Source organism: Malus domestica, chromosome 15 (genome assembly GCF_042453785.1).
Source record: "Malus domestica chromosome 15, GDT2T_hap1".
NCBI lineage: Eukaryota > Viridiplantae > Streptophyta > Magnoliopsida > Rosales > Rosaceae > Malus > Malus domestica.
In genome coordinates this window covers 17,426,616-17,452,231 of record NC_091675.1, presented here as the reverse complement: position 1 = coordinate 17,452,231, position 25,616 = coordinate 17,426,616, and the positions used below count along the sequence as shown (strand labels likewise).

Sequence of the window (25,616 nt, the reverse complement as noted above, 5' to 3'; positions counted from 1 at the left end):
GACATTTGCGAATACAAACCTTGAGGCTCTTCGACGGAAAAATTCTTGTCTTAAGAACATGGTATCAAATACTACCCTTGAATTGAAAATTTTAACAATTTGACCCTAATTTTCCAGCAATGTTGTGTCGTTTGTGGAGGACATTTGCGAATACAAACCTTGAGGCGCCTTCGACGGGCAAATTCTTGTCTTAAGAACACAGCATCAAATATTACCCTCGAATTGAAAATTTTAACAATTTGACCCTAGTTTTCTAACAAATTACTCATTTCAAACACTACAAATTCCTGCAATTTCAACTAACATCCCTCAATTAATTTTGGTGCAGCTTCTTCTGCAGCAGAGGAAAACGCAGAAGATGCATGAAACAGACTGGTCGCTAAGTGTTGAGATTCATGCACAGCCGTTTTACGGAAAACAGAGAAAAACCTGCAGTAATCAAGCCAATCAGCCAACTCAGACACCCACGACAAAAACCATACTAACTGACCACCCATTGACTGGCCAAACATCTGTAAAACTTTCAGACGAACAAATATATATATACATGCAAAAAAAATATATATATACAAAAAAGAATACAAGTTTTTTCTCAGGAGGAGGGGAAAAGCCGAGAGGTTTAATGACACCAGGCGACAATGCCATAATAAAAGTTGGAAGCAAACAATTTTTTTTGTTTTTCCATAAATGATTCATTGCTTCAAAGTAATATCTAAAACAAACAAAATCCTCTCAAAAATTGATAGGAACACCCACATTGTGACAGCACCTGGGCATCGGTTTCGAATTTCTGGACTCCCAGTCTCACTCCTGCCTTTAAATCTTCTGGGTGCCTTCAGTTGTGAGAGAAGACAAACACAAAGAACCCATCCCAGGCTCCCAGCAGAAGAACAGCTTCAAAAGGTTCGATTTTTATCTCCAAAATCTCATATTTTTCAATTTTTGTTTTATGGGTTTCTTTTTTTTCATCTGATTCTTTGACTTTTATGACAAAAAGTTCTTTTTTTTAATTTTTTATTTTCTGGGTATTTTGTAACCTCTGTGTTTTCCCGACAAAAAAGGTAACAGCTTTCTACGTTTTGGAGCTGCGGAAAAACATGGCTTCGAGGTCTGCTCTTTTCACAGAGGAGAAGTTCAAACAGTTTCACAACATGGACCGAAATCTGTACTCAATTCTGGTGCTAAAGCTCTTCCGGGACCCACTGGAGTCCATGCAGGTACTGGCCCTGTGGCTCTGGCTGGAGAGAGTTGGGTTCAAGAACGTGGTGAAAAAGATGCTCTCTCTGCCATACATTTTGATCAACGAGCTCGCTGACGAGTCCATCACTTGTCTCGAACTCATCAGAGGGACCCATTTCTCTCTTCCGTCTGAGCAGACTGACATCCCACTCATACAGAGTTTTATAGAGAAGGAAATCTCAGTCCAGTTTTTTCACCAGAACCGGGACGCAGCGGCTCGAGACGTCACTAACGCCGTCAACGAGGTCTGCCTCCCGGCTTTCGACGACATTATGCAGAAGGCAATGCAACGGGATTCTGCTCAGAACTTTGCGGATCACAGTTACGTAGTGTTACCTTCACAACGATCGTCTTCGTCTTTATTCCCATTTTCTCTTTCAATTAATCAGCAGCCGTGTCTGCAGCAGCAACCTCTGCAGAGGAACGAGGCGACGCCACCACACGACAGGACGATGTTTGTGACGTTCTCAAAAGGGTACCCGGTGCAGGAGTCCGAGGTGAGGCAGTTTTTCAAAATAACTTTCGGGGCTCGAATCGAGTCGGTGCAGATGCAGGAGGTGCAGCCATACGAGCAATCACTGTTTGCGATAATTGTCTTCCACTCTTCGGCGACGATCGAGGCCATACTCAACGGGATGGGCAAGGCCAAGTTCACAATCAATGGAAAACACGTTTGGGTGAGGAAATATATGCCGAGAAGGACACGATCTTTGCTTCCACCAATGCTTTGGCAACCAGCAATTGCTCCTTTTGGGGGATGAATTGGTTTAGACGGTGGTGGACTTTGGTAATTATATGGTGAATGTTTGATGAAATAAATGAAAGTTTGGAACTTAATTTGTATCAACCTTTATATCCTTTCAAATTTTGCAATCTTCATAGCTTTTTATATACATTTATACCACCTTTTTAATAGAGGTGAGACCCACATAAATTGTTAAATCTTACCTATATTAAAAATAAGGTAAATTACATTTTACCACCTCAGGTTTGAGGTCTATTGCAACCTTATACAACATCTTCAAAACATTTCATTTTCATACCTCGATTACTATTTTATTTCAATATAATACATCTGTTACATTTTTCATCCATTGGTCCATTAAGTGCTGACGTGGCTGCCACATTTGTGCCATGTGGCAATTTTTTATTTTATTTTTATGCATTTAAAATATTATAATAATTTACCTATTGAAAAAAACAAACCCACACACACACACACACAACAACAACAACCCATAAATCCTTCCCTGCAACCCAAACCCCCCATCCCCCGCAACCCCCCACCCCTTCCCCCAAATCCTTTCTTCTCCTTCCCCTCATCCGATGCCCATCAGTGGATTTCCTCTCCTCTTCTCCTCCTTCGCCTCCAATCCCGCTCCCGCCCCTGCCAATCTCACTGATGATCTCTCCTCCCTCTTCGGTGGCGCACCCTCACGCTCCTCACCCTTTCAGGACCTCGACGCCTTCAACCCTTTCAATTTGAGTTTTTACGAGCTTGAATCACAGAGAGAGAAGATTAGAGTTTGAATTGCACAAAGAGAGAGGGGGGAAGCTTCGGGTTTGGGGGTGAAGGTGGGGGGACGGAGGGAAGGGGAAGGAATTAGGATGCAAATGTGGTTTTGGTGGTGAAGAAGAAAGCGGAGGAGAGGGAGAAAATGGGATGGAGGGGTTGCTGGGGAGGTGGGGGTGGGGCATCAAATTTCAATGCCCATAACATGGCCCAACATGCCAACCATAATTTCTCACACTGCCAAAGCTACAAATCTTCCGTAAGTGTTTGCTAATAAGGGCATAAAATTGGTATGAAAAGGAACCCAATTTCCATTCTATCTTGTTTCCAAAAACCCATAATTTTTCCATGCAATTCGAGACATACTTGCATACAAAATTGAAAGGATTGCTACTGGTACTAAGCCAAAATGTATCGAGAGGGAGATAGAGATAACTTACGGAAAGAGAGGTGGTCTTGGGAGTTGGTGAGGCGGTGGAAGTTTGAAAGCCGGGAGCTTAAAGCACTGGTCAACGCCATTGACGGAGGGAGAGAGAGAGAGAGAGAGAGAGGAAGGAGATAGAAGAAGTGAAAAGGTACAAGTTGGGGTGGGTCGGGGGAAATGGTTTCTAGGCTCGGGTGGGATTTTTGGGCGTGGAGGCGGTCACCTGGAAGGTGGGGGGTTGCGGGGGAGGTGGGATGGGGTGTTTATGTTGCAGGGAAGGGGGGAGGTCACGGGGAAGAAGATGGTTCTTCTTTTCTTTTTCTTTTTTTTTTAAATTGGGTAAATTTTTATAATATTTTAAATACATAAAAATTTAAAAAAAAAATTGCCATATGGCACAAATTTGGCCGCCACATCAGCACAAATTTGGATCCCATATTTGCCATGTCATCACTTAACGGTTTACTTAACGGATTTTCTAACGGATATATGAAATTGAAATAGAATAATAAGTAAATGTATGAAATTGAAATGTTAAGATGTTGTAAGGAATTAAAATTGACCTCAAACCTAAGAGGGTAAAATGTAATTTACCCTTAAAAATATGGTACAAATGATGACATAAATATTTGTATCATCTCTTTAACAAAAATACTAGTCTTACCACATATTTATATCATCTCTTCAATAGAGACGAGACCAACATGCGTTTGCGAGTCCTACCTTATTAGAGAGATGATACAAATAGATGGTAAAAATAATATTATTCTCTCTTTAATATAGATAGCTAAATAGAGCTCAAGAACATATGTGAGTCTCATATCCATTAAAGAAATGATACAAATATATGATAAGATTTAAGAGTAGCATTTTTTATTTTATAACTAAAATATAAGGTGAATAAGAAAAGAATTTTAGCCTTTTCTAAGAACACAACTATTGTTACCAAATTGCCCTTAAACACCAACACACCACACCCGCCATTATGAGAATTTTCCAGTTTGGGTCTAATTCGATTCATTATTGGATTATCAATAAGATTATGATATCTCATTGATAATCCAACATTGTATTTGAAAATACATTGTGGAAGATATGTCAAATTCATTATTTTGTTGCGCAATTCCAATAGATATCATAATTGCATAGAAATGCCATATTTGAGTCATAAGTTGCGACCCAACTCTTGTCAGTTGTCAAGGGTTAAGAAATAAATGTCTTTAAATTTACTTAATCACGAGAATGTGATACGTGATCAATGTATAAACCAAATAAAAGGAACAGATTTAGACAACTCGTTTGTGTAATTAGCATAACTACCAATAAAACACTTGTTTTCTTTGAGGGAAATAGAGCTATAAAAATACTTGTTTTCTTGGTTCAAAAGGAACAGATTCGATATATTTACCATGAAAATAATTTTGTTGTTCATGATTTGGCTCGTTTGGGTCCAGTATTTTTTAGCAAGCTCATCATTCTTGTCGTCAGTTGTTTGTTGCATATATGGCTAAAGTTTCATGCTCTCGTGACGTTCTTATGTAATCTTTCTTTTTCTTTTAGGCTTATGCCTCGTTATCAACCGAAAAAAGAGGAGTTGTTTACTATTAAGTAAGATGAAGAGAAATTAAGAGTAAGATTTAAGAAACTAAAACACAATCATGGTTGATTTAACCAAATTTAGTTTCTAATTAAGAAAACAAAGCTTCTTTGACACAAAATCTCTAAATGGGTGATTTAACTTTTGTAACTTGGAAGGTCATAGTCTAACCAAAGATTGGAACTTTAAATTTGGAATGAAACAATGACAATCCTTCGTCACTGCTCACTAGTAATGGCTTCATAATACCTTTGACATTTTGAGTAGGATCTTAATGAAGAGATAGCACACCCAAGCCACTACTTGGAACACGTGCCTTCTTCATCATGCCATTAAATAAACTTGGAAGTCCCCAATTTTTTTTTGTAAATGGAGAATTTATGATATCATAAATTTGATGTATTCGAGTTCGACTCTTCTTGTAATTTTGACTAATATGAACTAGAATATTACAGCAGAATTGCGCTTGGCTAAATGGGCTAAAGTAGTGTTCTTTCTCGTCAATATCCAAATTTGGATAACTATCTTTATAGTTTAGATAAATTTTTTATTTACAACATCATTTGTTAAAAAAAAAAGGTAAAGTACAAAAAACTACCTCAACTATTGGTGTCGTGACATTTTCATACCTCATCTTTTAAAATTGACAATGTCATACCTCATCTTACGAATTTGTGCCAATGTCAGACCTCTGTCAATTTTTCTGTTAATTTCTCTGTTAAATGCTGACGTGGCCCGACACGTGTCCCACTCACTAATCCAACTGGATTAAAAAATAATTAAATATATATATTTTAATAATTAAATATTCAAAATTCAAAAAATATATATTAAATCTCTCTCTCTTCTTTCTCTCCCCCCCCCTTTCTTGCCTCTCTCTTTTCTCTGCATCCCAGAAGACCCAAAACCCCTTCCCACCCGTCCTCCACCATCTTATCTCTCCCCTCTCTCTCGCCTCTCCCTCTCCTTTCCACCGTAGTCTCCTTCCTCCCCACTTATTTCTCTCGCCGTGCCCAAAACCACCTAAACCCACCTGGGTTTTTTCATCCGCCAAACTCTTGCCCATTGACCCGTCCCCCCAAACTCTTGCCCATTGACCCGTGTCCCCCCCCCACTACCCCACAGACTCGGACTTCGTCGCAAATCAGACCGGTTCCCAATCCAAGTTCAGGTCGACGCCGTCATTTTGGGCGTCCAGTTGCAGATCGAGGGTGGCAGAGTGAAGGAGGCGAAGTAGTCGAGCAATATTGGGTTCTTCATTTTGGGGTTTTCGAATTGCGGCAACAATTGCTGCAATGGGAAGGTGGGTTTTGTTCCTCCGGGTTCTGGGTCTTTTGGGATGCAGAGAAGAGAGTGAGCAGAGAAAGAGAGGGGAGAGAGAGGGTGGTGAAGGAAGGGTGGGAAGGGGTTTTGGGTTGCAGGGAAGAGAGAGATGAGAAAGGGGAGAGAGAGGAGAGAGTGAGAGAGATTTAATATATATATTTTTTAATTTTTGAATATTTTATTATTAAAAATATATTTTATTATTTTTTAATCCAATTGGATTAGTGAGTGGGACACATGTCGGGCCACGTCAGAATTAAACAGAGAAATTAACAGAAAAACTGACGGAGGTCTAACATTGGCACAAATTTGTAAAATGAGGTATGACATTGTCAATTTTAAAAAATGAGGTATGAAAGTGTCGCGACATCAATAGTTGAGATAGTTTTTTGAACTTTATCCAAAAAAAAAAACTTGAAGGCTTGGTGGGCCACACATTGTAGAAGCCTTTGGTGGGCCACTTTCAACCAAAATGAACCCATCTTTCATTTAACAATTTGTGGACAATGGCCCAATGGACCTTCATCCTGATGCATAGGCTCTCTCCCTCTCGTCTACCCTCACAGTGCAGTAGCAGAGAGCGAGTGCTCCAAAGCCTCGTCCGTACAGTTCACAGTTCTGAATTTATAAAAGAAAAAAAATGGATTGGGGTTCGAATGGAGAAGAGCCCACTTCGTGGGAAGAAAATTACAGTGTAAATTTGATTCCATCGGAGTTATTTTTCAAGTTCCGGAAAGAAGTGCAGGGTTTAAGGGTCGGCCTCAATCTGGAGGTATGAAATTTCAATTTCCTCAAGATTTTTACTGTTTTTTTACCTGTCCAGTTCAAAGGTTTGAAATTTTTTATATAATCCAATGCTTAATTCTCTGTTTTTTGTGTTAATATGAAGAATTACTTGATGGGTTCCTCCATGCTAGTCACAAGTCAAAGTGTCCTGTTTGTAAATATTTTTTTATTTATTGAAGTTTTGTTTGCAAACACTGAGTGCCGTTTGATAACTATTTCGGTTTTAGCTTTTGGTTTTGATTTATTGGGTAGAGTTAGAGCGAAAGTATATGGGGGAGAGAGGGACGAAAAGGGTGGAGAGGGGGCGGTGGTAGGGAGGATGGAGAAATGGTTATCAAACGGTTCCTAAACAATCCATGAGAATACAGGATTTCTATGTGTTTATATTGAACAACAGAAAGTACTTGATAAATCTTCAAATTTTCATAAAAATTGCTTGCAGTTGTTTGTGTATACAGTATACATTGTGGAATATTAGCCGATATGCATAGGGTCTTAGCTTCGACTATTAACCCGCATTGATTGCTAATGAATTCTGATTTGTTGGGATCATCGACTTGGTTCAGTTCTATAATGCTCCAATCAATGAGTTTCAAGGAAAGATTGTTTTGAAGCCGTTAGCTCCTGAACGGACTTGGAAGTTCATCTACGAGCCTATCCATCAGGATGTTCGTGTTCTTTCGAAAAAGATTCCTCTAACTGGATTTCTAAATCTCCAGGTTTGATGCTGCCCGACCCTACTTTCCTAGACTACCAACGTATATAATTTTGGATCCTTTGCACCATCTCAAGCACACTTCGATTACCATATGCCAATCTTACTAGGAAATTAGGAATTGATAATATTGTAGCTTCAACATCATATAGTCTGCTTGTGTGCCCCCTTGCCTGGACTGAGCCAATATTTGTCATCATTCACACTACAAACTGTTGGAAAAAGCAGGTTGGCATCGGCCATAATTTTCAAACGAATGCAATTGGATGGAAATGGAAACTTACTACTTGTTTTGGTGGAGATGGTATATCTCGTACTAGGAGTAAGACATCGGTTCGCTTGGTTCCTGGTGTGGATTTGCGCTTTGGGTGGAGGGCTGATTATGTACTTCCAGAAATCACAGGGCAAGTTTCTTAGTCTTGTATGGTTGATTAACTTCATATTGAAGAAATATTACATGCATGTTGTGTCAACTATTTCTTTGACTGTGATTAATTGTGGATTAATTGTGGCTCATGGTTAAAACCTTGAATTGATTAGGGCTCTGGGTACTGGTGAACCATGGTTCAACATGAACTCGGGAAAGCTGCAAGCATCGCTAGATAGAGTTGAGACCATTGTAACCTATACTGATATCTACAGTTTATACAAGCCTAAAGGCCAGGTAGGACAGTTATTGAGGTTAAGCACTTATTAGATGGTAGCTGAAAATGTACTCGTTTTCCTAGCTCTTATTGTTGTTCTGTTTGTTCTTATTTTCTTCGTTGAACCCATGAACACCATGCGCAGGGTTTGAAATGTACACCTTATGGGGGACATAGAATTTGGATTTAGGACTAATCTGCTACAAAATAGTAAAGTGCATCTTTCTTTTTCATTCAGCAGGATCAGCAGCAGAGAACTGAAACGGATGTAATTTCTTATTCAAGTCCTTCAGATCCCTTGAAATCAAGCGACTTTTCGTCACACAATGACCGTTCTACATGGATCAATGGACCAGAGGATGCAGCAGATTTACACAAGTAAATTGTACATGCTGTTATTTCCAAGAGCCGAGCATACTTGCAAATCAGATCACGGTTTTATCTACTTTGTTGTTTAGCATCGTGTAAATGATATTTAAATTTCTACCTAGTACAACTTTCACCTGGTTCTCCATCATCTTATTGGGTGCTACTACCAATCCCTTTGAATTCGAGTATTAAAGCAAAGTTTTCAGCCATAATTTATTATATATGTCCTCGATGCGAAATGAAATTTTGTATCCTCTGAGATGCCCGCGTGTCATGAAAGAGAGAACTTTCGATATAGTTAATACTTTGCTCCATAAAATAAGGAGTCTCTCTTTCGTATAGACAAATTACAGCTTGACATGTGAGCATAAATTTTGTACTTTTATGAATTCTCTACAAGTCACTTGCATAAGAGCGTCGACTGTGATTTGGAGGTAACTAGAGGAACAGTGATCTCTTTTAATTTTGATTTGTTTGGGTTGAGAAAAGCTGGTGGGTGGGATTAGTACTTTGGTGGGTTCTAATTTGTCTTGTTGATCATTACTTTCCTTTTGGAATTTAAATCTCTGAGGAGGGAAAATTTGTAACGCCACTCGAGGACGCACATGAGTCACCCCCACCCCATCCCATCCAAAACCTAGCCGTTGCAAACTCAACGGCAAAATTCCGCTCCCACCTCCTCTATAAATTCAAAAAGCTTCTTCCCCCACTCCACGCTTGTGAAGCAAAAAACCCATTCGATTCCCTGAAGCAATTCAAATCTTCAAACCCCGAAAATGGCAGCCTCGAAATCGAACCTCCGAAGCTCTTGTTCCTTCCCAAATCTTCTCCTCTCATGTCTGAACTTCACTCTCTTCATCCTCTCCGTCACCTCTCTGGTTCCCACCGTCCTCCTCCGAACGCCCCCAACTTCAATGGGCATGGCGTTCCTAATGATTTCCGGCATCTCGATTCTCTCCTCCTTTGTAGGTTTCTACTCTCAGCTCACCCATCTCTGCTTCATAACCCACGTTTCTCTCCTCCTCGCCTCGCTGGTCGCACAGCTGCTCGGCACACTGGCATTGTTCACCAAAGAGCGCAGCACCATGTCGTTGATCAAGTCACCACGGGACCCGAGAGAGGCCAAGCTGTTGGTGAGGTTGGAATGCGGGGTTCTGATGGCGATGCTGATGATGCAGGTGTTGGTGTTGGTGATGAGCTGCGTGGTGCAGAGCTGCTGGGTGAGGGAGTATGAAGGGTTGGAAGCCGAGAGGGAGGCGATGACGAAGAAGAGGAGCCGGCGGATCGCAAAAGTTCAGGAGGAGTCCATGGAAAATGCTGCAAAAATAGCTGAGGTGAAGGCCAGGGAGCTGGATGAGAAGATGAAGAACAAGTATGGGCAGTGGGTCAAGACTTCTGAGTTTGAAGGCTAAGGGGGTAATTTCAAAGTTGGGTATAGCAAAGCAAGCATTTGAATGGTCGGTGTATTTTTGGTCATTTAGTTTTGGGGTCACTAGGGTTTATGTAATGTAAAGCTTATGACTTGTGAGTGTTATTAATTTATGATTCGTGGCCGTTTGTTTACGTACTTTGCATTTTTTTCTTTAATACGAAAAAAATAGAAAGTAAGAGATAATTGAACTTGAGACCTTGAAAATGCTTTAAAGGAGAAGGAAGAACAAGGATGCTCAGAAACGTAAAATATAATCTCACCTAAGTTGTTTTTCTACTATGGGTCATAAAAGATTTTAAGTGACGACTTTTTTACAACATGTTATGAATTGTTTTGAAAGAGTTAAAAGTGATTTTTGAGCTGTAAAAATATTTTTTGGATTAAAATAAAATGCTTATTTTATTAAAAATAAATGAATTTAGGGAAAGGGAAAAATATTATTAATTAACGTTTAAGTAATAATGTACTACTAATAAAAAAATAAACATATTATTAATTAACGTTTAAGTAATAATTAAATACAAAGAAAGAGGAAAATGTTAGCTAAAAAGAAACGAAAAAGCCAACTACCCTCAAAATGATCCAACGGCTCAAGTTGATCTAAATCATCAAGGGGCCCAAAATAAATAATACGACATCCGATACCTTCTCTTATAAATATTTTTTTATTTTCCTAAGATAAACGTCGTAAAGCGCCTTGTTGTAAATTCAGTCGTCGCTGAGCGCGCCTTAAAAAACAATGCCTTCCACCGCCAACGAGCCGTAACTGTTACCCCGCAGCGCCACCTCAAACCACTGTGCCTTCCGCCCCAAAGTATCAATCCATAAACCGCTGACGAGCCAAAAGTCTGCGCTTGTGCAACGAGACGCTCCGATTCTTTGGCACCAAGAAATTGAGTAAGCTTTCTTTTTCTCCTTCTTCTTTAATCTGAAATTGCATGCGAATTTTTGTGTTTTAATGGCGGAAATTCCTTAGCTTTCTTGATCGGTCGCCGAAACTATGGCGTTTAACTGTAAGGAAGTAGGTGCGAATATCTCGGCCGAGTCGACTCAGTCGAAATGGCGACTGTTGCCTTTTTCTCTTCTCTTTCCCCAACGAAAATATAAAATTAAGCCACAAGAAAAAGAAGTATTTGTAATGTCTCTTACATTGTGGATAATCGATTGATTGGTGACGTGGGGAGAATTATTGACTTAATTAATATTTTAATAATATTCCCAATATTTATATCATTATCCAAGTCCGGCTTACATGTGCCCACGTTTCTGCTAAAAGTTTCTAAATTTTCTTATTAGTGCACCGCAAATTGCGAAAATATGATTAGGGTAAAGATTTATCCATTAATTATTGGGTAAATCTTGAATTTTTATGGTATAAAAGAGGTCATTTGGGGAGGGGATTTGATCATTTGGTAGTTTTTTTTGGTACAAAGAAGGGAAAGAAGAAATGCAGGTAAATTATTTTTTTGGATAATATTGTCCGAATTGTCCTCAATAATTATTATTCAAGTCCCACCATTAAGTGCATGTTATGCTAATTAATCCTAAAAAAATCTTTGGCCAATATTTTGATTACCATTTTTGTTTTTGTGTATTTTAGGAAATAATTGGTATTAATGGAAAAAATTGACATAAAAAAGAATAGAAGAATGAGGTTGCAAAGGAGGAGAGCCGGCTGCCAGGGATTTCACATGTTCTCTCTCCTGGCATTGATATCAACTTCTTTAAAACATTTAGAGAGCTGCCCCTGGTTTTGTCCACAAACCTGTGTGTTTGCTGCATACCCACTTGTTGCTTCTTTCACCAGATAGTTAGTGACACTCCTTCCAAGCAAAGCTACCGAGATAAACAGGTTATGACCGTCTCTGTTAGGACCACTTTCGAGTTTAGTTTTCCCAAAAGTGCTGGCGGTCTAGAATCCAAATTTCGGGTCCCGTATGATGTGGTAATCACTACATACCAGGAAATCACATTCTTTTCCATGAATAAATAAATAGACTCAAGCCTACGTGTTGTCATCTTTGTCTTATCCACACTATTTACAGCCCCACACTTGACATATAGGTAGTTATATCGGGCATTTTATCCGCAGCCATGTTTCTTGAAATTATTTTGCTTTTGTTTTAATAGACAGCTACATCCAGCAGGGATCAAACAAGCGTTTCACATGCTGGGAATTATTGTCACCATCTTTGTGACATAAGACATTTTTTAAGAAGCATCTCCCCCTCTGTGAAAGTCAATTCCAGAGGAAGGACTGTTCTGATGTTGACGATTTCAATTGACAAGGCTGTGCTGTTGAGATTTTCTCATGTCGATTATAGAAGTCATCAAAAGTTTCACAGGATCAATGCCACTTGGTACGTGTGAGTTACAGTTGTATATTTCATTCATATTGGATTAGTTCATTTACTTTCAGTTGCATTCTTAAATTCTTATTGTACTGTATGCTGCAAGGTTTTTCTTCCTTGTATGCGGTTGTATGCTGATGTCCTATATGGAAATTTTTTAGTGCTATTTGATCTAGCCACTTATTTTTGTTCCTTATGCAATACTCTTATTAAAGTAAAGGCCTCTCCTTATAGTTAGTTGTTTAGTATATTAGCAGCGCTACATATCTTTCATTATCTTATTTCATTACCAAATGGACAGGAAAAGGGATTTGAAGTCCTCCCATCCGAGGAAGATGGAAGAGCTGTCAGTAGAGATTCCAACACAAACTATTCCTCACTGTGAACCATCAAAACATCCTGATCTGCAATTTGACCGGCTGCAACCATCAGATGAAGATTTAGATCAACAGAAAAAGTTGGAATTTGGACAATTTGTTGCACGAGAGGCCGCACTGGATGAAGAATACTGGGTAAGTAATCACTATCTAGATGATCACATCTTGGCAAAATTTTCCAAGTGTAGGTTATTTGTGCCCACGAATAATATTTGGTTTTTTGATGCTTTTGGGTTTGTGGCAGACAGCAGCATGGTTACGTGCAGAAAGTCACTGGGAGGAGCGAAAAAATGACCGGTGTGTACTGTAGTTCTTTATTACTTTCAGATTTCCCTCTCTGTCTTTCTGTCTGTCTCTGTCTCTTTGCCTTTGGTCTTTGGTAATCGAACTACTCTAACTAACTGAGGAACATGAAGTTCCTATCATAGGTAGGCTGACTAGATGGTCTATACCATCTGAAGTCATCATATAAAGCTTTACATGCAGAGGAATAATCCTACCATTTTAAACAAATGCTGGCAATCAAGGTGAAAGATAAAACAAGGGAATAAGGAAAGGTTCAGAACTTCTAGTTCTGAATCAATCAAGATTTCTAGAGAACTACCCCCATGGCTGGATCCTGCCAATGGTGGGTTTCCCTCTGTATGTGCAGTCTTTAGTGGGCTCCAAGCCTCTAGTATTTGTTTTTATCAATCAAATGGACGGTTGGGCACTGCTGATTCTAGCTATGCTTGATTGACACAGATTTGCTGAGAGTAACAAAAGGAAATTTGCAGACCAGGTAGGAAAGATTCATTTGCTTTGCATTCTCTACGTGTACACTTGGAATATATGTCTCAAATAAAATTCTGAATTATACATATAATTTTTTTAGGAATTTAACGCTATAAAAAAACGAACGAAGGGGCAGCAGAGGCAGACATGCACATGCATTATCACGGTATGACTGACATATTTGAATGAGCGTGTTTCTGGTTTATTAGTTTGAACTCAGAAAACCCTTCTTTGCATTAAGGCATGTTATATTTAGCTAAGGTACCCAGTCAATAAAAATATACCATTGACGGTGACTGTTTGCTTTCGAATTTGTCAGGTGAAGAAGGACACAAAGAATGCGAAACGTACTGTCGTGAAAAGTGTAGTTGGAACACTTGATTTGAGCATTCGGTACTTGTTGGATGGAGAGACCTTTCCAGGGGTACAATTAAAACTAAAAACCTACACTGCATGTGTGTCTACCAGTTTGTCCAGTTTATTGGCTTTGCTGAACTGACAATTAAATTAATTTCTGTTGCAGGAACGGGTAAACGCTCCTCTCTTTTGCAGTATCAACAGGACACTGTCAAGTAAATATGGTTATATTTCAAACTTATGTGTGGCCAAAGCAGCACGACGCCAGGGTATTGCGAGCAATATGTTACAGTTTGCTATTAGATCCGCAATGTTAAATGGTAAGATGAAATACCGCATGAAATATTGCATGAACCCTTCTCTGGGATTATAGAAATGTCTGACTAGGGCGCACTTGAATTCCTCTTCTGAGTCTACTCATTCCCTTTCTTTTTCTGTTTAAATGTAGCTGATGTCGAACTGATATATGTGCATGTGCATAAAAAGAACAAACCCGCGCAGGAACTGTACCGTAAGCTGGGCTTTGAGGTATTATCGTAGTTGTGCATTTGTAGTTTGCAGTTATAGCATATCTTTGATCTATAATCTTTAATTTAGACGAGCGCTAATGCCACTTTATCATTATTCTCAGATCATCGAAAGGGCGAGCTCTCAATTGTCAGAGGAGCAAACCTATTTGCTTTGTTTCAAGGCCTAAAAGCTGATACAACAGAAATTCATGAATTGTAGATTCAGAAGAAAATTATAGTAGAAGAATACTCATGTGTGCATGTAACATGAAGTTGGGTCAAAATCCGAAAATTTCACTTCCCGTACAAAGTCATCGGTGTCAAGAGTCCCTGCAAAGGTTCTTGGTATAGAATGTACTTCCTTGTTCAACAAATGTTGTGAATGAAAAATGATATTCAGTAGAGTTTACTTCTTTGTCCAACTCTCTCTCTCTCTCTCTCTCTCTCTCTCTCTCATTCATTATTTTCGCTCACCATTTCTTCCCTCCTGAACAAAAGGTGAAAAAAGATGCGCAGAAATCGCTTTCATAAAGTTAACAAGTCGTTATAAAACACATTCTTGCGTAGAAACTAGGACTCATTTTGAGTTTTAGGATTTGAGTCAGATACAAGATTTGAGCCCTTGCATTGGAGATGCTCTTACAAAACTTATGAGAAGCCACTCTGATTCTCTGAAGCTCCAAATCGAGCGGCAGTGTTGCAGTGCTCGCTGCCGCCGCAGACGGCCTCCTCCAAGAAGATCAGAATTGGTTTGTGATTGGGAGGGTGCCAATGGCTCACAAACAATGTACAATGGCCAAGGAAAATCGTTTATACAACATTTTAGCCTTTCCAAAATAAATTCCGAACAATGCCCTAAGGAGGTTTAAGTCCTGAAGCACAAATAATATGTCCCACACATAATTACACAAAGTCCTAAAGTTTTATATAGAACATCTGCAGCATGCTATAGGTTTATCTAATGCAGAATCTGCCTTTCATCACTGATCAGTACGCATAAAAACACAGCCAAAACACAAGTTCACACATCTTTTCTTCCATCTGTCCTTCGGATTACCCAAGTTTTTTAGGGCGAAAGATACTCTGTCCAAATGTGGATCGGACCATTTGGATAAACAAGGGAAGCTGCAGCAGAGCAAAAAGAGTCACCGGAAAACTTGCCAGCAAGGTGATAGGGACGGAAACCCCGTTGAATCTCTTGCTGAGCACAATCGAAAGTGTTGGACCAAATGCCACCATCGTCGCGGCTATAGCAAAGAAGAGAGTGCCCAAACCTATTATCAACCTCTTTGGTAGTGACTCTAGGAAATCTTCTTCAGCATAACGCGCAGTTAGGATTGATAGAAACATCAAAAGGGAAGTTAAAGAAGAAAATAGAGCTACTGTATCCGAAACAACAAACACCAAGAATATGGCTGACTTCTTCTGTAAGAAAATTGGAGCTCCTTCGTTGTCGTTACATCCAGGTACTGTAAAAGCAGCAGCAAACACAACTGTGGCAACGAGAGTTGATACGAGCATGCAAGAATTTGACGTATCCTTTAGCCATTTCTCTCCGCTCTCAGCCAATAATTTGTGTTCCTTGGTGAATAATTCTCTAGCAGATTCTCCGTTTTGGTTCCGGCTCTCCTTATAATAGGGGTGAACTAGTTTCTCCACCTCCTAAATATACAGAATAAAAGAATTATTAAGAATGTGAAAATGTGTGTATACTAACAATTGAGAAATTTTCTGAGCAAACACCTTGAACCACTGCAGTTCTCTCTGCATTTGTAGAGCTGCACCGGAAATAGATGAGAGTTGCGGAAGAGGAGCCAACTTTGCTGCCAGATGCAAGATGGAACCCCCCGATTCAAGTAGTGTAGCAGCCATTAATTTACTTCGTGCAGTCTTATCATACACAGTACGAAAAAGATGTTCATGTCGAAGTTCAATAGCGAAGTTGAGTAACAAATATTGGTTGTTGAGGAGGCGAACCCATATTAGATCTGGAAAAGATTCTACGAGCATACTTATAATTTCAACTATGCCATTTACAGTGGCTATCTGCATGATATCTGAATTCAAAAGATAATTGAACCGCCAAGAAGTATGCCTCTGTGAAAGTTGTGAGCAAATACGTTTTACTAGTTCAACTGCACAGTGATGTCTAAGTTTTGCATCATGGAGTTGCGTGAAACTAGCTGGTGCTGCAAGTTAAAAATGTGAAAGATGCTGAGTGAAAAGCATACAGCATGAAGAACTGCATCAGAGAAGAAAATTACACAAGAGATCATACCTATTCGTTTAATAGCTCCAAAAAGTACTCTTCTTAACCCATGAAGAACTGCAACAGAGAACAAAATTAAACAAGAAGTGTCAAATGTTGCAGATTGATACCAGACAATTCCTTTCGGAGTTACGTAGCCGGTTTCACCTCTAATTGATCATTAAAAGTTTATAACCATGAAGTTGATTGACAAAACCCTTTTCTTAAGAAATACACTAAGTTTGATACTTTTACTTCAATCAACAGTACAACTAATTATATCTATTTCACTGCAACCCCCTATTTTTCCTTTCTTTTATCCTTCTAAAAGATGATACTCAAGATAGAAACTTGCTTGATATCATCACAGGTTGCGCAACTACAGAGATAAATCTCATAATCGACATTTTCTTTTTTCGCATATGATAAAAAGCTGAGAATAATTAATACAGAATTTGCAAATCCTGACCTCCATACTGTTCTGGTGTTGCCATTGTCTGAAGGTTTTGGACACTTCCATGGCGAGCCACATAGGTTCTCACTGAGTGTGGTGGTATAGAGTCCACTTCAACAGGGAGAACTGAAACCAAAATGGAAAATAATAAGCAGCCACTTAAAAATCAGTACAAAAAAAACAAATTGAACAAGTGAATGGGAAGATGTTAAAGTCGAAAAATGAGATGAGGCTCTTAACATGAGTAAATGCAGCTTTCCCAAAATCCAAGCCTGCTGCCACTAAGGAAGTTTGATTGATTCCTTGCCAAAACATACAAAGCAGTACAATCTTCTTTATCTTTAGCAATGGCCAACTCAGGATATTTATTAAGCACATACAGTGAAATTTCTGTTGCAGAAAATTATAAATCAATCAAATTATAATGATAGGGATAGCGAAAAGGAATGACGTTGTTCCACATTGTGCACAAGAGTGGTTTTTACCATGGAAACCTGAGGCAATAAGCATATTGACTAGGTTAGCAGCCCAGTGGCCAGTAAAAGGATGACCAGGCTCCTCATTTGTAGTTACCAACAAAAAGTACCACACCAACTCCTTATTCTCAGAAGCCAAGGTGGCAGCTAGGAGCAGCGGAGTTCTTCCTTCGGCATCTACACATTGTGCCAACTTTAGATTTTCCATCAACAAAGCCTTGGCAGACCTCAGGCTTCCACCTATGCAGCATAGTGAAGTGGTGTGAATCCCATTTCATCCTGCATTTCGAGGACATCCCTAGGAACGCGTTTCACTAATTTCTCCACGAATTCGGAGTGCCCTTCGCTTGCAGCAACATGGAGTGCAGTCATTGATAAATTCGAGATCCTAGCTTTTGCAGCATGAGGATCATTTTCCAGAAACTTGCTAGCCTCTTCCCAATTGCCACTGGACGCAGCACAGTAGAGTGGCAGGTAGTAATCCAAATTCACTTTTTTCCACCATATTTGCATGAATCATGTACTGGGTTCAGTTAAAAACCCTCACCCCACAAAAAAGATGATATCTTTAAGTGCGATTAATGCAATAGAGGTAAAATCACAACATGGGTAATTAACAGCTGCACAATACAGTGATAGGTAGCACTCCAAGGAGTTTTTTTTTTTCCACCATATTTACATAGACCACTTACTGGGTTCAGTAAAAAAAAACCCCACCTCACAAAAGAGATTTTTGTGTGATTTGCTTATTATACATGCAACAACAACAACAACAACAAAGCATTTTCCCACTAAGTGAGGTCGGCTATATGAATCCTAGAACGCCATTGCGCTCGGTTTTGTGTCATGTCCTCCATTAGATCCAAGTACTCAAGTCTTTTCTTAGGGTCTCTTCCAAAGTTTTCCTAGGTCTTCCTCTACCCCTTCGGCCCTGAACCTCTGTCCCGTAGTCACATTTTCGAACCGGAGCGTCAGTAGGCCTTCTTTGCACATGTCCAAACCACCGGAACCGATTTTCTCTCATATTTCCTTCAATTTTGGCTACTCCTACTTTACCTCGGATATCCTCATTCCCAATCTTATCCTTTCTCGTGTGCCCATACATCCCACGAAGCATCCTCATCTCCGCTACACCCATTTTGTGTACGTGTTGATGCTTCACCACCCAACATTCTGTGCCATACAACATCGCTGGCCTTATTGCCGTCCTATAAAATTTTCCCTTGAGCTTCAGTGGCCTACGACGGTCACACAACACGCCGGATGCACTCTTACACTTCATCCATCCAGCTTGTATTCTATGGTTGAGATCTCTATCTAATTCTCCGTTCTCTTGCAAGATAGATCCTAGGTAGCGAAAACGGTCACTTTTTGTGATCTTCGCTAGATTGCTCCGGTCATTAGTGTGGATAAGTATATAAATGGATAGAGATAGGAAAGCAAACACAAGATGTACGTGGTTCACCCAGATTGGCTACGTCCACGGAATAGAGGAGTTCTCATTAATTGTGAAGGGTTTACACAAGTACATAGGTTCAAGCTCTCCTTTAGTTAGTACAAGTGAATGATTTAGTACAAATGACATTAGGAAATATTGTGGGAGAATGATCTCGTAACCACGAAACTTCTAAGTACCGGAGTGTGGTATCGTCTTGACTTGCCTTATCTGTCTCATAGGTAGATGTGGCATCTTCTCTGGAAGTACTCTTCCTCCATCCAGGGGTGGTATCTGTAACTGGTGGAGATGCACAAGGTAATGTATCAATTTCACTTGAAGCTTACTTGTAGTTTCAGGCTTGGTCAAGCGCGATACAAACCATGTAATAGGAGTCCCCCAAGTCGCCGGGCTAGGGGATCTGCTGAAAGAGGTGACAGACAAGGTAAGCAATCAGAGCTCCGGCTGATTGTTCACATTCTCCCTATCTTGCAGGCAGCATGAAGGATAAAGAGAAGAAAAATGAGAAGAGATGATATGGGATACTTTTGCTTTTGAAGAAGTAACTTTCCACAAACTTATTCTTGAACCGGGCTGGAGGGTTTTCTGGTTTCCTCCAGAGTATAAGGCCGACTGAAGAATTTGAGGGTCAAAACAAGTCCATCAAATCTAGAGTACGTTCGACCCTGCTGATATGGGATACTTTTGCTTTTGACAGAGTAGTGGATGTATCGGCACGCGTGCTGTTACGCTTGTCTCCACATGCTTCCTTGTATCCTTCTCACTTGCTCTATCTGTTCCTCAGGCAGATGCGGTATCTTCCCTAGAAGCATAAGATGTTGAAGATGAGTACTCGAGAGCAATGCCAGGTAAGTAATCAGGTAAGGGGTTCCAGGCAGTCAGTTCCTGGCTGGAAGCTTGATTCCAAGTGCTGACTGATTGCTCTCTTTCTCCTTGTCTTGTAGGTAAGAACAAGGCCAAAGGAAAAGACAGGGAAAAAGCATGATATGGGATACTCTTGCTTTTAACCCTGATGATATGAGATATTCTTGCTCTAGTATAGCTTGTTTCCAGAGGTATTATCGGGGGGAAAGAAAGCTGAATATTTCGAAAGGCTTCGTTGGGAGTGCCCTCTCAGATAAGAGAAAGGGTTGAGCATTTTTGCAGGTCTGCCTGTCCGTTAGGGATGGAGGTCGACATATATAGGAGTCTCCCTAACATCAAGTAATAATGCTATTCCTTTACCCTGCTTGGTCATAGCACGGTAGTGGGAGCTGCCAGCTTCACATGTTTTAACTCTGTCAGAGCACTTTGAAAAAGTGGTCTGTGGTATCTGGAAAGCTGATGTTGCGTGTGAAGATTACAGACAAGCTTTATCCAAGGAGGTCCAGCTCTTGAAGTTGGGAAAGTGGTGCCTCTTCGGTTTTCGAACAAGCAATCCTGTCGGGGATCTAGCTCTCGAGATTCGGAGAACGATGCCTCTTCGATTTTTGAGAAAGCAAACCTGCTGGGGGTCTGGCTCTCGAGATTCGGAGAGCGGTGTCTCTTCGATTTTTGAGAAAGTAATCATGTTGGGAGTCTGGCTCTCGAGATTCGGAGGGCGGTGCCTCTTCGATTTTGGAGCAAGCAATCTTGTTGGGAGTGTTTTCTCGAATGTGAGTAAAGGTTGGGCATGTTTGCTAGTCTACCTTGCCACGAAGCACAGAGGTTGACACACAGAGACTTTCCAATTATCTAGCAGTGGTACTGTTCCTTTACCCTCTCTTCGATTTTTGAGAAAGTAATCATGTTGGGAGTCTGGCTCTCGAGATTCGGAGGGCGTTGCCTCTTCGATTTTGGAGCAAGCAATCTTGTTGGGAGTGTTTTCTCGAATGTGAGTAAAGGTTGGACAGGTTTGCTAGTCTACCTTGCCACGAAGCACAAAGGTTGACACACAGGGACTTTCCAATTATCCAACAGTGGTACTGTTCCTTTACCCTCTCTTCGATTTTTGAGAAAGTAATCATGTTGGGAGTCTGGCTCTTGAGATTCGGAGGGCGGTGCCTCTTCGATTTTGGAGCAAGCAATCCTGTTGGGAGTGTTTTCTCGAATGTGAGTAAAGGTTGGGCATGTTTGCTAGTCTACCTTGCCACGAAGCACAGAGGTTGACACACCGGGACTTTCCAATTATCCAGCAGTGGTACTGTTCCTTTACCCTTATAGGTAATAATATGGTAGCTAGACCTTCAAAATTTATGTGTCTAAACTTTGTTAGTGTTGTTTCTTTGCAATTCTTTTACCCTTCTTGGTCAGAGCGATGTAGCGGGAGCTGCAAGCTTCACGTGTCTCAACTTTGTCAGAGAACTTTGGCAAAGTTATCTGTGGTACCCATGAGTTACTGTTGCGTGTGGGAAGTGGGTGATTGAACAGTACGATTCATGTGCTTTCTACTTCGCCAGAAATCTTCGACAGAATGCCCATAATTTCCGCAAAGCTGAGTGTGCGTGTGACAGGTGCTGACAAGGCTGGAAAAGTAGGTGCCTCTTCGATTTCTGAGATCGGCCCTCGTGGTCTCTGAGCAGCCCAGCTTTTAAGAAAGCAAGCCTCTTCGATTTCTGAGATCGGCCTTCGTGGTCTTTGAGCAGCCCAGCTTTTGAGAAAGCAAACGCCTCTTCGATTTCTGAGATCAACCCTCGTGGTCTCTGAGCAGCCCAGCTTTTGAGAAAGCAAACGCCTCTTCGATTTCTGAAGCTTCGTCGAGTGCAGATTTTTTTATAGAGGCTAACATTAAGTTCCAAAGCACACTTGAATATCCACCAGTAGAAGCTCCATTCTTGCACTTCTAGGTCTTGATTTGTCCGACCTCCTCTCTTCAACACCTTTGAAAATGTCTGGCCCCTCCGACCGTCGTTTTGACTTGAACCTTGTTGAAGAGGCAGCCTCGCCTTCTCCAGACAACATATGGCGCCCATCCTTCGTCTCCCCTACTGGTCCTCTTACCGTTGGGGATTCCGTGATGAAGAATGATATGACCGCTGCGGTAGTGGCCAGGAACCTTCTCACTCCCAAAGATAACAGACTACTTTCCAAACGGTCTGATGAGTTGGCTGTTAAGGATTCTCTGGCTCTCAGTGTTCAGTGTGCAGGTTCTGTGTCTAATATGGCCCAACGCCTATTTGCTCGAACCCGCCAAGTTGAATCATTGGCGGCTGAAGTGATGAGTCTCAAACAGGAGATTAGAGGGCTCAAGCATGAGAATAAACAGTTGCACCGGCTCGCACATGACTATGCTACAAACATGAAGATGAAGCTTGACCAGATGAAGGAATCTGATGGTCAGGTTTTACTTGATCATCAGAGATTTGTGGGTTTGTTCCAAAGGCATTTATTGCCTTCGTCTTCTGGGGCTGTACCGCGTAATGAAGCTCCAAATGATCAACCTCTGATGCCTCCTCCTTCTAGGGTTTTGTCCAGTACTGAGGCTCCGAATGATCCCCCTCCGGTGCCTTCTCTTTCTGGGGCTCTACCGACTGCTGAGACTTCTCCTAAGCCACCTTTGTGAAGGCTCCCTCTTGTTTGTTTATTTTGACTCAAGTATATGTACATATTTGTAACTTATCGGGGATATCAATAAATAAGCTTTCCTTCATTTCAACGTATTGTGTTAAATACACCAAAGCCTTCTTCGCTAAGTTCTTTGAATTTTCTTTTGTTGAAGCTTGTATGTTGAAGCTTTGTGAGTGGAGCATGTAGGTTGAGGTAGTGTTCCCTTAATTTCCCGAGTGAGGAAAACTTCTCGGTTGGAGACTTGGAAAATCCAAGTCACTGAGTGGGATCGGCTATATGAATCTTAGAACGCCATTGTGTTCTGTCATGTGTCATGTCCTCCGTTAGATCCAAGTACTCTAAGTCTTTTCTTAGGGTCTCTTCCAAAGTTTTCCTAGGTCTTCCTCTACCCCTTCGGCCCTGAACCTCTATCCCATAGTCGCATCTTCTAATCGGAGCGTCAGTAGGCCTTCTTTGCACATGTCCAAACCACCGTAACCGATTTTCTCTCATCTTTCCTTCAATTCCGGCTACTCCTACTTTACCTCGGATATCCTCATTCCTAATCTTATCCTTTCTCGTGTGCCCACACATCCAATGAAGCATCCTCATCTCCGCTACACCCATTTTGTGTACGTGTTGATGCTTCACCGCCTAACATTCTGTGCCATACAGCTAGACCTGGCATTTTGGACCCGACCCGTTAACCCGACCCGACCCGTTAATATTAGTATTTGGGTGGATGCTTAACGGGTCGGGTCGTTAACGGGTGAACCCGTTAACAACCCGTTAAATAACGGGTCACTTTGGGTCAACCCGTTAGACCCGTTAAAACCCGTTAGCACCCGTTATAAATTATATTGGAAATGCTCCCACGAGCCGCTTTGGGTCACTCTGGATTCTCCGCTCCCTCCACAGGTCAACCTCATCTGTGACAAAACACCATGTAACGGAACCTCAAGCCGCCTGCAATTGGCATCGCCTAGCTGCAGCTTTCTCAAGTGCCTTCAATCTATTAGCTTCCATTCGCGCTTTCTGTTCATCTGTCATCTAATTTTCAGTGGATTCCCTAGCTTCATTGTTTTCGACTTGATTGGTTATTTCTTTCTGGAAACTATCTGCTGCAGATATACAAGCACTAGCAGCAACCATCTCACCATGGAACGTCTCATACGGTTCCTACAATTAGCAAAGCAAAGGACATCAAGCTCTAGTAATTAACAAATGGAGCTTTAATCCAAACACGAATAAAACTTCAAATAAACTAGATTGAACAAAATTGCACATACTTGAGTAGCTTTCTCATAGATTTCATGAATCATCTCTTCCTGCATATCATCCACATCATGGACCAGTTCCTCCTGTGCCGCACAGGTCAACCTTCATCTCCATCCTCTTCGAAGACATCATCTGCAGCTCCACCGCCGTCTTCTCCCACTTCTCCACCCTCTGCTTCCAGGAGCTCTGCATCATGCTCCAGAGGATCCAGACCCTTCTCGAAGACTCCTCCAACGGCAGCCGGATGTGGCTCCTCCTCCAGACCGAGTCTCTAGCGAACAGCTTCCACGCAATTAGGGATTCGCGACGCTTCAAATTGCAGAGAGGAGCTCGAGAGCCTCCGGGAATAGTTCCAGAAGAAATCCAAGTCGCAGCTCCTTGTATTGGAATGTAAAAAAGAATAAAAGAAAAAAAAGAAAGAAAAAAGGGTTAACGGGTGAAACGGGTTGAAACGGGTGACCCGTTAGCTTAACGGGTTGGGTTCGGGTGATCCGTTAACTTAACGGGTTGGGTTCGGGTGACCCGTTAAATTAACGGGTCGGGTGAAACCCGACCCAAACCCAATAAATCCGACCCGTTTACAGGTCTACATACAGCATCGCCGGCCTTATTGCCGTCCTATAAAATTTTCCCTTGAGCTTCAGTGGCATACGGCGGTCACACAACACGCCGGATACACTCTTCCACTTTATCCATCCAGCTTGTATTCTATGGTTGAGATCTCCATCTAATTCTCCGTTCTTTTGCAAGATAGATCCTAGGTAACGAAAACGGTCGCTCTTTGGTATTTCTTGATCTCCGATCCTCACCCCTAACTCGTTTTGGCCTCCATTTGCACTGAACTTGCACTCCATATATTCTGTCTTTGATCGGCTTAGGCGAAGACCTTTAGATTCCAACACTTCTCTCCAAAGGTTAAACTTTGCATTTACCCCTTCCTGAGTTTCATCTATCAACACTATATCGTCTGCGAAAAGCATACACCAAGGAATATCATCTTGAATATGTCATGTTAACTCATCCATTACCAACGCAAAAAGGTAAGGACTTAAGGATGAGCCTTGATGTAATCCTACAGTTATGGGAAAGCTTTCGGTTTGTCCTTCATGAGTTCTTACGGCAGTCTTTGCTCCTTCATACATATCCTGTATAGCTTGGATATATGCTACTCGTACTCCTTTCTTCTCTAAAATCCTCCAAAGAATGTCTCTTGGGACCCTATCATACGATTTTTCCAAATCTATAAAGACCATGTGTAAATCCTTTTTCTCATCTCTATATCTTTCCATCAATCTTCGTAATAAATAAATTGCCTCCATGGTTGAGCGCCCTGGCATGAACCCGAATTGGTTGTCCGAAACCCGTGTCTCTTGCCTCAATCTATGCTCAATGACTCTCTCCCAGAGCTTCATTGTATGACTCATTAGCTTAATACCCCTATAGTTCATGCAATTTTGTACATCGCCCTTATTCTTGTAGATACGCACCAAAGTGCTCATTCGCCACTCATTTGGCATCTTCTTCGTTTTCAAAATCCTATTGAAAAGGTCAGTGAGCCATGTTATACCTGTCTCTCCCAAAACTTTCCACACTTCGATTGGTATATCGTCTGGGCCTACTGCTTTTCTATGCTTCATCTTCTTCAAAGCTACAACCACTTCTTCCTTCCGGATTCTACGATAAAAAGAGTAGTTTCTACACTCTTCTGAGTTACTCAACTCCCCTAAAGAAGCACTCATTTCATGTCCTTCATTGAAAAGATTATGAAAATAACCTTTCCATCTGTCTTT

The 25,616-nt window shown here is 41.0% G+C and overlaps 5 protein-coding genes across 8 annotated transcripts; 4 read left to right on the top strand and 1 right to left on the bottom strand.

Moving 5' to 3' along the window:
* The first annotated feature begins 1,097 nt into the window (after nt 1–1,097).
* On the top strand, nt 1,098–2,000 carry LOC103400970 (uncharacterized). Its single transcript, XM_008339668.2, has one exon. The coding sequence runs from the start codon at nt 1,098–1,100 to the stop codon at nt 1,998–2,000; it is 903 nt and encodes a 300-aa protein (XP_008337890.2).
* Nucleotides 2,001–6,612: 4,612 nt separating this feature from the next.
* On the top strand, nt 6,613–8,758 carry LOC103400940 (uncharacterized). Of its 2 annotated transcripts, none has more exons than XM_017322727.3 (5): nt 6,613–6,868; nt 7,449–7,601; nt 7,826–8,001; nt 8,138–8,261; nt 8,483–8,758. In XM_017322727.3, the coding sequence occupies exons 1-5, from the start codon at nt 6,737–6,739 to the stop codon at nt 8,621–8,623; spliced, it is 726 nt and encodes a 241-aa protein (XP_017178216.1). In that variant the 5' UTR covers nt 6,613–6,736; the 3' UTR covers nt 8,624–8,758. The 2 variants fall into 2 exon arrangements, with proteins under 2 accessions (XP_017178216.1, XP_008337857.1); XM_008339635.4 differs by having other exon boundaries at nt 6,621–6,868; nt 8,480–8,758.
* A 140-nt stretch (nt 8,759–8,898) lies between these two features.
* LOC103400941 (uncharacterized) lies at nt 8,899–10,173 on the top strand. Its single transcript, XM_008339637.4, has one exon. It carries the CDS (start codon nt 9,387–9,389, stop codon nt 10,020–10,022), a length of 636 nt encoding a protein of 211 aa, XP_008337859.1. The 5' UTR covers nt 8,899–9,386; the 3' UTR covers nt 10,023–10,173.
* Nucleotides 10,174–10,508: 335 nt separating this feature from the next.
* LOC103400943 (GCN5-related N-acetyltransferase 6, chloroplastic) lies at nt 10,509–14,832 on the top strand. Of its 3 annotated transcripts, none has more exons than XM_008339640.4 (10): nt 10,509–10,939; nt 12,190–12,402; nt 12,695–12,905; nt 13,015–13,067; nt 13,515–13,551; nt 13,645–13,710; nt 13,864–13,968; nt 14,068–14,221; nt 14,350–14,429; nt 14,533–14,832. In XM_008339640.4, exons 2-10 carry the CDS (start codon nt 12,308–12,310, stop codon nt 14,596–14,598), a joined length of 867 nt encoding a protein of 288 aa, XP_008337862.1. In that variant the 5' UTR covers nt 10,509–10,939; nt 12,190–12,307; the 3' UTR covers nt 14,599–14,832. The 3 variants fall into 3 exon arrangements, with proteins under 3 accessions (XP_008337862.1, XP_008337863.1, XP_008337864.1); XM_008339641.4 differs by having other exon boundaries at nt 10,707–10,939; nt 12,173–12,402; XM_008339642.4 differs by having other exon boundaries at nt 10,727–10,939; nt 12,187–12,402.
* A 350-nt stretch (nt 14,833–15,182) lies between these two features.
* On the bottom strand, nt 15,183–18,093 carry LOC103400944 (ankyrin repeat-containing protein NPR4-like). The gene is made up of 6 exons (XM_008339644.4): nt 17,598–18,093; nt 17,353–17,502; nt 17,128–17,238; nt 16,689–16,736; nt 16,154–16,599; nt 15,183–16,072 (listed from the first exon to the last, which is right to left on the bottom strand). The coding sequence occupies exons 1-6, from the start codon at nt 17,794–17,796 to the stop codon at nt 15,464–15,466; spliced, it is 1,563 nt and encodes a 520-aa protein (XP_008337866.2). The 5' UTR covers nt 17,797–18,093; the 3' UTR covers nt 15,183–15,463.
* Nucleotides 18,094–25,616: the final 7,523 nt, after the last annotated feature.